General features: G+C 40.9%; 1 protein-coding gene across 2 annotated transcripts in view; it reads right to left on the bottom strand.

Annotated features, from left to right (window-relative positions):
- The window catches only part of CSMD3 (CUB and Sushi multiple domains 3), an 886,927-nt gene that overhangs the window by 95,571 nt on the left and 778,176 nt on the right, over nt 1-13,180 (bottom strand). For both annotated transcript variants that reach the window (XM_059671887.1, XM_059671888.1), the window contains 5 exons: nt 12,134-12,250; nt 10,123-10,332; nt 7,781-7,969; nt 6,912-7,089; nt 5,930-6,075 (listed from right to left, as the gene is read on the bottom strand). In XM_059671887.1, coding sequence (XP_059527870.1) covers nt 5,930-6,075; nt 6,912-7,089; nt 7,781-7,969; nt 10,123-10,332; nt 12,134-12,250 — 840 coding nt within the window. The remainder of the gene's footprint in view (nt 1-5,929; nt 6,076-6,911; nt 7,090-7,780; nt 7,970-10,122; nt 10,333-12,133; nt 12,251-13,180) is intronic.

The following is a 13,180-nucleotide window of genomic DNA, read 5'->3' as shown; positions in this document are numbered from 1 at the left end:
CCCAATCAGTCAATAATCCTATATAATAAAATCCTAATATGCAAATTGGCTGAATGGTGGAATGACCAGTGGAATGACTGGTCACTATGATGTTCACTGACCATCAGGGAGCAGACTCTCAACACAGGAGCTGCCCCCTGGTGGTCAGTGAGCTCCCACAGGAGGAGTGCCACTCAGCCAGAAGCCAGGCTCATGGCTGGTGAGCACAGCAGTGGTGGCGGTAGCCTCTCCCACCTCCACTGCAGGTGGGCAGTAAGGCACGAGCGGTCCCGGACTGCAAGAGCCCCAGACTGCGAGAGGGATGTCTGCCTGCCAGCTTAGGCCCAATCCCCAGGCAGACATTGACATCCCCTGAGGGGTCCCAGACTGTGAGAGGGCACAGGCTGGGCTGAGGGACCCCCCGCCGCCCCGAACGAATTTCAGGCACTGGGCCTCTAGTAAAAATATAAAAGGGATACAAAGCAGAAATATGATGTGTTTTCAAAAATGCATTCACTATTATTAAACTCCCAGGCTTATAAAACAATACACTATACTGTCATTGAGTTCTCTTAGACTTGGCAAAAAGAATAAGTGCATCATAGAGAAGATGGTAGTGACACCTATGAGTGCGAATTATCAAGAAATGGAGGGATTTAAGATGGAGAGACTTAAAGAACTAAAGATGAGCAAGAAACCATTTAGGAACTGAAGTTCAGGAGGAAGTAAGAGAACATATCTGCCTGAGGCCAGAATAGATAGACACTGGGGAGTAAGGTTCAATGAACCAGATTATAGGGCAGCTATAAATTTGATTTAATGTAGGCATCATGCATTCTTGAAAAGGTGAATCTGGATGAAAGCAATGCTTAGGAAAACTATCCTAAGTGAGCTGTTGGAATATAAGGCATCTGTCAATTTTAAAATGAGCCCTACCTAGCTCAAATTTCAAGGTCATTTTAAGGTTTGGATAAAATTTCCAGAGATGTTGATTCAAATCTTAGGATTCTCTAGGCTCTGGTAATTTTGCCTGATTATGAAATTTAAAGAATAAAATAAATGTTCTCTCAGAAAATGTAAAATGTGAGATAAGGTATGGTAAGGAAAGGAAAACTTACTGAACATCTACTCTGTCAGGCACTATAATAACTGTATATTATCCATTGTCTCCAATTCTTATATAATCTCTGCAATATAATGTTATAATAAATAGTAATAATGACAGCAATTATTTGGGTTGAACTATGCAATATTGAGCATTTTTGACCAAAAATTTCATATTGTTCAATCTAATTTATGTCAGTAATTGAAGTAATTTCTACATATCCAGTATCTCATTAATCTCAGCAATCCTACAATGATGTTTTATAGCTTAAACTCGAGGCCTGGTGCACAACATTTGTGCACTGGGGGGGGAGGGGTGTCCCCTCAGCCCGATCTGCACCCTCTTTCAGTCCAGGACCCCTCAGGGGATGTCCACCTTCCAGCTAAGCCAGCAGGCGGACATTCCTGAGAGGGGTGGGGGGGATCTGGGATGTCATTGGCCCTCCGGGTGGGTGGTGGGACACCCTTGCCAGCCCGGGATCCAGATCTGTCTCACTGATGTTCACGCCAGTTGTCAGGAGCCACCTGGCAGCTGCTTCTATATCATTTCTTCCTTGTGGAGCTTCTAGGGAGGGGAAGCAGCCATAGTGCCTGAGGCCAACTTCCAGGAGGCCAGTGGAGCTGTTGGGATCATGCTAGCAGTGACAGTCCATCAGTGCCTGGCCTGTTCTCCAAAGATTGGACCTGCAGGACTACTGAGGGAGTGCGTGGTTGCCACCTGGGCTGGTGGGCCACCGGGACAGGTCCCCTGTTGGAACACACTGACCACCAGGGGGCAGCTTCTGCATTGAGCGTCTGCACCCTGGTGGTTAGTGTGCATCATAGTGACTGGTTGACCAGTCACTTAGGATTTTATATATCCTATCTAATAAAGAAGGGATATGCTAATTGACCCTCATGCTATCACAAAGATGGCGACGCCCACAGCCAATAAGGAGGGGCTATGCTAATTGACTCCCCCCCTTAAAGATGGTGATTCCCACAACCAATAAGGAGGGGCTATGCTAATTGACTGCGCCGCCTTCAAAGATGGCAATACCAACAGCCAATAAGGAGGAAATATGCTAATTAACTGCCATGCCCTCAAAGATGGCGGCACCCACAGCCACAAAATGGAGGCACCCAGTCCCCTCAGCCCCCTAGCTGCCCAGGGCCAGCCCAAGGGATGACCAAACAACTGAACAAGCTGGCTGGGTGGGGCTACCAGGCTGGTGGGGGGGCCGTGAGGGGCAACCAGGCTAGCAGGGGGGCAGTTGTGGGTAACCAGGCTGATGGGGGGGTGTAGTTAGGGGCAACCAGGCTGGCAGGGGCGCAGTTGGGGGCAATTAGGCTGGCAGGTGGGGCAGTGAGGGGTGACTAGGCCAGTAGGGGGGCAGTTGGGGGCAACCAGGCAGGCAGGTAGGGGCAGTTAGGGGTGACCAGGCTGGCAGAGGAGGTAGTTGGGGGCGACCAGGCCGGCATGCAGAGGCAGTGAAGGGCAATCAGGCCGGCGGGGGGCAGTTAGGGGTGATCAGGCAGGCAGGCAGGTGAGCAACTAGGAGCCAGTCGTCCAGGAATGTTGAGAAGGATGTCTGGCTGCCTGTTTAAACTGGCAGCCGGACATCCCCCAAGGCATCCCAGATTGGAGAGGGTGCAGGCTGGGCTTAGGGGACCCCCCTCCGTCCCCCGTGCACAAATTTCATGCACCGGGCCTCTAGTCTATATCATAAAAGGCCTGTGGTCATGACTCCATTAAACAACCGGTCGCCAGGAGGTGCGGGACTCACGGTTCGCACGGCAAAACGGTGCTCGCACAGGGCTGGTGGGGCTTGCGCGGGGCTGGGGTGCTGGCATGGTGGAGGCAAGGCCTGCAGCTTGTGTGGCAGAGGTGGGGCCTGCAGCTTGGGTACTGGAGGCAGAGCCCGCGGATGGCAGCACGACCAAATCATGGGTCACCAGGAGGTGCATGGAGCACCTCTTGCAGGCCAGGACTGATGGCTTGTGCGGTGAGGTGGGGCTCACATGGGGCTGGCAGGCAGGCCGTATGGTGAAGAGGGCGCAGGGGATGGGCATGAAAGGCACACCGCCCGCCTCTCCGGGCGGTGCTGGGGGAGGAGTCTGACCGCCCGGCTCTGAGATCCCTCCGCGCCCGCCGTAGGGCTTGGCCTCCCCGGAGCGGGTCCGAGTGTCCGGACCGGCTGCGTGGTGGCCGGCGGCGGGCCGAGGGGTGGGGCCTGGCGGCGACCGACCGCCGGGCCCCATGTGGGGGGCGTTGGCTCCCCGGCCCACAGCGGGAGCCCGGCGTGGGCTGCCCCCCCCCCCCCCCGACCGGGCCCGGTGCAGCAGCGGCGGCAGCGGAGTGGGGCGCGTGCCCAGGCTCGGGGAGGCCGCCATGCTGCAGTGCGCCGGCCCCATGGGCCAGGCCTGCTCCAAGCGGATGCCGCTCCTCCAGAGCTGGGCCGCTCCACCGGCCGCAGCCCGTTTGCTGGGCCTGTGCCACCCAGACGCGCTGGAGTCCCAGTCTGCCCGCAGGCCAGCTGCGGGTGCTGTGCGGGAGGGCCATCCTGCCTTGTGGTGAGTTCGAGCGGCAGCAGCAGGAGCCGGACAAGGACTGCGCCCTCCATCTTGCCTTGGGTCCTCCATTTTGGGATGGTGCCATGTGCTTCCTCACAGGAAGAAGCCGCTGCTAGCCACACCCAGGATTTCTCTGGATTAACCAATGATGATCAAGGGAAGTGCACGCCATCACTATGACCACATCCTGTACCGACTCGCGCCTGGCCAATCGGCGGGGCCCACAGTCCCCTCTCCTGCCCCCACTCCACCCCCCTTTAAAACCCCCTGTCCCATCAGGCCTCTCTCTCTCGGCCACTGGACTTTCCGCTGTGTCGGTGGGTCTGGTGAACGGGGAGCGCAGGCCGGCTTGCATAATAAAGGACTCTTTGCTTTTGCATCGGACTGACTGGCTCCCTGGGGGTCTTGGGAACTTTGAAATCTGGGCACAACAGGCGCTGGGTTGGGGCGGGGAGCACGGCGCAGTTCCCCAGGTGGCAAGCGAAGGTGCTCCTGCCGTGGAGGTTGGGGAGGGGGCGCACATGGCCGGCGGCAGGGGGAGGCAGCACGCGGGGGAAGGGCATGAGCTGGGAGTGCTACGGGGCGCTAGCAGCATCCACGGAGCGTGCAAGGTGTTGCAGGGCAGCGGACATGGCCCTGATGGCAGGCTCGGCCTAGGGGACCCTACACACGCATGATTTAATCTGCACTGGGCCTCTAGTATATATATACATATATCTCCACATAAGTGTCCACGTAAATCCACATTCACGTTTTGTGTGTATTCATATACATTCTACAATCCTAATTTTTTCTATATGAATACACATACACAGACATTTTTTCTCTGACAATATTTCCCTTTTGACATCGATCCTACATTTTATAAGAATTGTACATTCCCTACATGGTCATCTATGGATATTTATAGTCCATCAATGAATTAGTCCCTTCTTTGTCATTTGATCTGGTAGGGCACAGAATAATAAAAATTTATGCAAGGATCCATGAAAGATAAAATGTACAAATGCAGTTAAGCAACTAATTCATTTCTCAACTTTATTACTTAATTTATTGGTTCCCGAGTTATGATTAGTTATGAAAGTAATAAAACTGTTGTTATAGTCTTAGACTATATCTACGGAATGCCAGCATCAATATCCAAGTCAGTAAACAAGGCAAGTGAGTTATTTTGTAAAAAGCCCAAACAAAAGTTACCTAACTGAACGCCCCTTCCTAATTGGCTATGCTGGAGTGTTCATACAGCTGTGGGCGCTAGGGAAGTACAAAGTGGGTACTAGCTACTGGCTGATAAATGCTGAGATAAAGGAAATCAAATATTTTCTGGCCAATGCTCTGGGTATCTAAACCTGATGTGTTTTAAATGTGAGAATAATCATATTTTTCATGGAATATAAGATGTGAGTATCAAAGCTTTACATTGTGTTAAGAGAGATAAAAACATTAAATTGTATATTAATGTAACGGACAAAGCACATGTTCATGTTGTAAATTTTTATGCAACTTGCGAATTTAATTCAGTAGGTTATTGATTCTATGAAATACTCATGCAATTGGTCCAACAAAGTTACATGAGGCAGAATGTGTTTCATGGAGGTGTGGTCATAGCAGATAAAGGTATGTAATCATTAGAAATAAATTAAAAATTTCTTGTTTATAATGAAATAAAATCAATTTGAGATAAAATAAAAAATATTGAAAAGCTGTGAGAACATCTGAATGTTTTTCTGAAGAAGTTACCCTTATGAGGAGAAGACCGAGAAATAAACAAAGAATTAAGGTTGCAATTCTTCATAAATTATTCTACAGACATAAAAGCTATGAACTTAATAATCTGGAATAGTCACTGAAAACTGTAATATTCTAGACTAGCTATAGTTTTGAAACAAAGTATAAATGATTGAGTAATATGATTCAAAGCAAAAAGATATTGGATGCTAGTTTTATAAAGACTCACAGCAGGTGGAATAAACATTTTGTATTGAAAAGTCTCAAAGTTACATGCAATAAAATATAAACAGCTGGTTCTCTTTTATTGGTTTCTATGTGGAAAAAAATATTATTTTCTACTGGGTAATTACTGAGTGATTTATATCCTATCTCCATTAGTTTAGATTTTAATGTCCCTAATGCTTATAAGAGGTTATTCTTTGCAAGTAAATGTATTTGAAACAATTTTGAGTGTCACAATTTAATACCTTTTCAATCATTGGTTAAATATATTTTTCAGTCAATTTTCCAGGACAATTTTAAACAGTAGCAAATGAAACATAAACTCTTAAATAATACGAACCATGGTAACTGAGCACAAAAAAGCCACTGGTTGTGAAATCACTGTGGAATTTGATGAGAATCTGGTTTGAAGTGCTATAGACTGACTCCAAAGCAGTGTTGCCACTGAACTGCCCAATCTGAGGTGAGTTTTGATCTGGTCCATCCCTATTAGAGAGAGACAGAACAGAGTAGGGGAAAGATTAAGACTAGTTTTTTAGGTGAGTTTTCCACAAAGTTTAATAAAGGCATTAAATAAGAGATGATAGAGCAGATGAAATAACCAGTGAGTGCCATATCATATTGGTATAATTTGTGTTTATATCAGTGATAATATTTAAAAAATGTAAAGTATAAAAATAGACCAGATTTTTACCTAACTGAAATGCACTCATATTAGTTGTAATCAACAACACTATCTTTGGTTTCCTGACTATAACCCAAGCTTCCTAAATTCTTGAGGTCTGCCTTCCTTTTATTTTCTTCAAATTAATCTTGAGTAAATTTAGAAGGAATCATAGAACTCACACAGTAGTTCTATTAACCAATTATCAGGAATTAATTCAGATAGTTTCTTTATAATATATTTTTAAATAAAGATGCTTCAATTAATAGGATAATACAAATATATTTTATAACAAATTATTATGAGAGAAATTAAAGTTATATTAAATCAGTATGATTTGTACATAAGCTTTTAAATTTTCACTAGTTTTGTAAATATGTAACTTTATTAGCTTAAACTTACCCTGATATTAATTCCTTGTTTTTGCATATCAGTTTAATAATAAATTAAAATATTTTTCCATATATAAACTGTTTGTTCAAAGTGTTTAGTTACTTTCTGGGAAAAATCTAAATCTATTTCTCTTCTTTGTCTCATTCTACAAACCACATACTGTCACCCTCAGTCACACCAGGTGGCGATTTCTATTTACAGAGGATTGTGATATATTTTCATTTCTACCTTGATGAATCAATAAGTAATAGTGGCCCTGGCTTACCATACAGTAATGAAATCATAGACTGGCTCTGTTTGAAGGACAGTGAAATTGATGTAGATTCCATTCCCAGGGGGTACTCGTACAAGCCAAAAACAGTCTTGAAAGTTGGGGTATTCATCTGGATAACCAGGAGAATAAATGGTGCCATTCATAGCAGTTATATTCCCTCCACAAAGAGCTACAGAAAAGACACAAAACACAAAGTTAAAATAAATAATAATGAATTGATTATAAAGAAAAAGGTGCACATTTAGTACTTAAGCAGTATAAAATCCATCTGTATTATGCTTTTACTTCAGTTAGGTATATAAAATAAAGTTGCAAACCATGAACAAAATATTGCTAGCTTGTATTTATTTTTCTATATGAAGCATGCTACCTAGTTATTATTAACTATTATTAAATTAATAAATTACATTGTGTTCTTTTTCCAAATATTATATCAATATATATTTACACTGTTCAACTCTTATTTGTCTTATACTATATGTATTTATGGCCTTAAAAGAGGTTCAGGGATTTTTATTTAAAAGGTTTTTTAAGAGGAAATGTACCCAAATTCAGTAGCAGTATCTGGGCTATTGGTTTTTATAAGAATGATTATTAAACATACGCACACCCAGCTACACAGACACACACATATTGGAGGAGCTCTAAAGCATTAACTTTATCTTTACTGGCAATGGAGAAGGTTAGGGCTTCTGCCAATAATAATAAAATCGGTTATTCATTACGGAGCCTTGAGGGTTTAACCTGGGTACTAACTATAATTATTCAACTGAAAGAGAGACTGTGTGTTTCGCATGCTATTTGAAGAGGAAGACAAAACAGTGCCCAAACAAAAATGATTAAACGTGGATGACGCATACCTTCACACCTTGGAAGTGGGTGATTCCAATTGCGACTCACTCCATGAAGGCAAGTGAGAGCTGAATTTCCAATCAGCGTGTATCCAGGGAAACATTCAAATGAAACGGTTTGACCCACAGTGAAATCACTGCCAATTACAAAGCCATTGCGAAATGGGCGTGGGTCAGGACAGCTTTGCAACTGATAGGCTGCAAAAGGGAAAAAAGGAAAATGTTTTTCCTTTCTGAATTTTGAAAGACCACAGATGAGTACTATTTGCAACTTGAAAAATAGATGCACTGCTCCTTGTATTTGGTTACAAGTAGCAATTCAGGTTTATGATAAATGATATTAATGAGTGTATGATATGAATTGCTTCTCATGTCTATACTTTTCCATTCAAATGTTAGTATAACTTACAAAAATGCATTCAGTTTCTTCACCCACTTATGTAATCCATCGAAATTATAAGTTTTAATGAAAATATGAACTATTATTACCACCACAGTTTTAATCAAACACATTCTGGTTCCTTTACATAGAGTACTATTGCTTCCTGGTTACATTGCACACACATAGAATAAAATAAACACATGTAAGCTTCATTCTGAGTCTTTTGCATTTTATTTTCTTTATTTTTTTCTTTAAAAGGAATAAGCCACTGTTGAGTTTCTCCAAAGTAGCTATGTAACAATATAAAATACTAGGAAAAATTTTCCTCCTAGTATAAATTTTGTACTTTAGTTAACACGATATTTTTGGCACTTCGGTATAACAATGTGTCCATTTGTACATATTCCTTTGGTTCTATGTTCTACATGAGATCAAAGTTCCTATTTGTTTTGTTTCTCATTGTATGCTAAAAGCCTTGTCCATTGCCCATCACATAGTAAGTGCTTAATAAAGACGGCTGAATAAATTTTGAGCCTATAAACAGTGTACACTATGCACTTTTCCAAAATTCAGAAAGTGTTTCAAGTCTAATTGCAAGATCATTTAAAAATAACATTGGTTCTGTGAATCTGTATAAATTAATCTATTTCACAAAATTGGCATCAGCTCAATGATATCAATGCAGTAAACGAAGAGATAGTTTCAAAATTCAATGTAACTTACAAATAATATGTACTCATGATTATAATACATTGTGGCTCATGTCAATAATATTAACATTAGATCAATGAGTAATAGATTCTCTATTTTATGCTTTTATCACAAAAATAAATATTTTTCGAGGACATATAGACTAAAAATGCAGTTAATAAAGTTCAAATTCCAGTTTTATATCATTAAAATAAGAACTTTATTTTGAGAGGGAGAAGAAAATGAGGGCAGGAATAAGAACATGAAGCCAGGTTTAAGTTCAATACCAAAGTGCTGGCATATGGCTCAGTATACTTGCTAGAAGAGGACCACAATATAGTCCTGAGTCTTTTAGCAACAAAGAAGAAAATTAGTTGTTGTCCAATTGTTTCTCAAATAATTAAAGTCTTTGGGAGCACAGTTAATTCTGTATTGTGAGGTGGTAGAAATGACTCCTATTTTATGTAAAGGTTAATGTGTGATGAAGTGCTCTTATATTATGTCTGCAAATATAACACAAATTTTAATTATTTAGACCCATGTAGTTGGATGTTACAATGTCTATTTTAACTATATTTAAATGTCCTCTTGGGTATATACTTTTATTCAGAAAGTATTTATTGTGCTATTATTGTCCTAGGCACTTGAGATGCATCAAGGAACAATACAGAGATCACTGCTTGGAAATCACAATAAAAATGTATTATATACTTACGAAATCCTTTAATAATTAGGGCAGAGATATAATAAAATTTTAAGGTATTTGAATTAAACATCCAAGTCATTGGAATTACATTATTTGTGTAAAATGTCCTAACTTTAAATATTTGATTTTAAATTTTAGACTTCAGAGTTGGAATAATGTAATAATAACAGCTAAAATGCAATGATATATACCATATATATTTTGCATTCATTTTATCATATAAAGTGCAAAGCAACTTATCTGAGAGATACTATTACTAACTCCATCATGTAAATATAAAACTTTATCTAGCATGCCTTGCTTAACTACCTTGCCTTGACATGCTTAATTTCACTGTGCACTAAGACTAACTCAATCCTTTTTTCAGAATTAAGATTTTCTAAGGCCTCAGAAAGACATCATTCCCCCTATATAGTTGCCTGAAGACTGCATTTTAAAAAAATCTTTCTAATTGAAGTTTGCTTGGTTTAGGTTCTTTTTATTTCTAAAACAGAATATAGAAAATATTTAGAGTTAGATTGCTAATTACTGATTTGGGCTAAATAAGCTTTCACTTTTTATTATCCAACTCACCTTGGTATACAATGTGGAACCCTTGTTTGTTTTGTGAATAGTCACTGTGAAAGTACAGGCTTGTTTCATGAGTTGTGCTGAATAAGGATGATGGGATTTGAGGACCACTAAGTCGGCCAATAACAGTGCTAGTCTCTGAGGTTCCACTTCTTACTTCCAAATAATCATGTATAGTTTCTGTAGAAAAATTTACAAACTGGAGATGTACACCTAAGGAAGAAAAGCAAGCAATATTACTTTTTTTTTTTACCGAATTAAATGCACATACACACAAATGTACATACTCGCTTTAATGCACTAAGATATGTTTCCATCTAGGCACTGTTTTAAGTGTTTGTTCCAACCCAGTAAATGTAATAATAATAATAAAGAGAACATGTCTCCTCATTCTGACTGTAACTTATTTGGAGACAGGTACGGAGTCCATCCTACTATGCATTTTATCCCCAGGACTTAGCTTAGTACCTGCAGAATAATATGTACTCAGTAAAGAATTATTAAAACTACTAGGGGCCCGGTGCACGAAATTCGTGCACTGGGTGTGTGTGTGGGGGGGGGGGGGGGGAGTGTCCCTCAGCCCAGCCTGCCCCCTCTCACATACTGGGAGCCCTCAGGCATTGACCCCCATCACCCTCCAATCGCAGGATCGGCCCCATGCCCAGGCCTGACGCCTCTGGCTGAGGCGTCCGGCCCGGGCAGCGGGGACCCGCAGCTGCAGCGGCCCCACGATCGTGGGCTTCGCTTTAGGCCCAGGCAAGGGACCCCTAGCTCCTGGGACTGCCAGCTTCGACCGTGCCCAGCTCCCATCGATGGCTCCACCCCTACTTCCTGCTATCACTGGCCAGGGCGGAAAAGGCGCCTGATTGTCCAATCATGGCTGGGGGGCAGGGCAAAGGCGGCCCTGGGGTTGCCTTTGCCCTGCCCCCCAGCTCTTAGCTCCCCCCTGGGTTTCCAATCACTGTCAGTGGCAGGGGGCTTCTTCCTGCTTTCCCTTTTGCCTCCCTGCATTGTGCCTACATATGCAAATTAACCACCATCATGTTGGCAGTTAACTGCCAATCTTAGTTGGCAGTTAATTTGCATATAGCCGTGATTAGCCAATGAAAAGGGTATCGCCGTACGCCAATTACCATTTTTCTCTTTTATTAGTGTTGATGAGTTTCTGCAAATTCATGTAAAACATTTAAATATGAATTTGTATTCTGAGGCTATAGATGTTTTGGGTAATCGGGTACTTAAATTCAGTCCTCAATAAGTGAGATAGTATAGAATTTCTTAATTCTCTAAATCCACTAAGTTTCTATTTAAGGAAGTGTCTACTCATCCTAGTCTTCTGAAATTTAATGAAAAAGCTGATCCTCAATCTAGCCCTTCTATTTATGCATTTATAGACTCATGGGATATGAAGAACCTATAAGAGAATATATTTGTGATTTAAGAGTGAGAAAGAATTTATTAAATGCAATATATCCAAAACACTGGCAATTTTATTATTAGAGTTAAAAAAGTATATTCACAGGGGTATTTAAAACTAAACATTTAAAAATTTATACTATTTTTCAAATGTAAAGTTTTATTTATTTACAATGAATATTAAATTAATTGAATATATTACTAGAAAATAATTTGTCTATGTACTACTTGGGTACAAAGTGAAGAATTACAAAAACAATCATACAAGTAAATTAGGTTGAATTTATCATTGCCACGCACATCTAACTCAGGCTACATCCTTGCATATCAAATAGAAAATACCATGAAGTTATCTACTTATCTATCTATCCATCTATCAAATTAAAAAATACCCATATTCTTTCAATTATCCAAGTATTCCAGTTGAAATATATTTGGCTTATCAACAATTATCCAAATTGCACTCCTCAATTTACAAAACTGTATGTAACCCAAATTAAACTACAATTTATGAATATTTTATGTTAGACATTTGATATTTTTAAAGGATGCTTCTAATGATATTGAAAACATTTTCACCTGTTTTTAATATACATACCAAAACCTACAGGCAGCTTTACTGTCCACGTGCAATCTAAACTGCTGGGGTAATTTCCAGGAAACCCTGGGCTGAGAATCACACCACTGAAATCTGACATAGCACCACCGCACTGAGCTGCAAGATAATTGAGGTCCCAGGTAAGCAGAGCAGTGGAATAGTTGACTATATTAAAAACAGATTGAAATCATTTCAAGTCTTCAGCAAGTCTCTGAAGTAAAACTGTTTGATATAAATTTGAATATTGCCAACTCTCATTCACCACACACTAGTAATGAAATATAATCAACCGACAATGCATTTTCTAAAATAGCATAAAAAGACAAGGTACTTTCTTTCTCCGCAAGTAAAAACAATTATAGCACAGCAAGGAGTAGCTCATGTGCTGTGAATACAATCAAACAAGAAGCACATGTCCTTTTCCACAGAGGGCAGTTTACTTCTCATCCTTAAGTATTCTAGTAATGTTTTGATTCACTCCAAAGATGACATAATTTAGAATAAAATCAAGCCAACAATATCAGTTCTAAGTACAGTGGGGCCTTGACTTACGAGTTTAATTCGTTCTGAGACCGAGCTCATTAAGGAGCTCGTTAACTCAAATTACTCTATCAACTCAATGCAAAAAATCGGCTGAAAGACAGCTGGTATCTCAAAAAACTCGTTAGACGGGACACTCGTAAGTCAAGGCCCCATTGTATCACGATCAAGAAGGAACTGTTTTCAAAAGCTTGCCTCCTTTTACTCTTTTTGTAAGAAAGCTAAATAAAGAATTTTAAGAAAAATATTGGTTTCTAATGGTAACGTGTGAGGAATTTACATATCACATATGAGATATGGTCTTTATCCTAAAATAATTTAAACAGAGAATAGGGAAGTATAAAGCGTAAAATGATGCAGCCAATTTTGAGAATGTAGGCATAATTTATCAATGTGCTTGTTTTAGAATCTGTTATACTGATTTACTATTGATAAGCTAAGTAACATTTATAGGAACAGATAATTACCCAAGTCCTACTTTTTGAGTGATTAAATAGAACTATTTAA

This window comes from Myotis daubentonii, chromosome 17 (genome assembly GCF_963259705.1).
Source record: "Myotis daubentonii chromosome 17, mMyoDau2.1, whole genome shotgun sequence".
NCBI classification, from domain to species: Eukaryota; Metazoa; Chordata; class Mammalia; order Chiroptera; family Vespertilionidae; genus Myotis; species Myotis daubentonii.
Note: the sequence above shows the minus strand (reverse complement) of the source record. Positions and strands in the feature narration are given on the sequence as shown.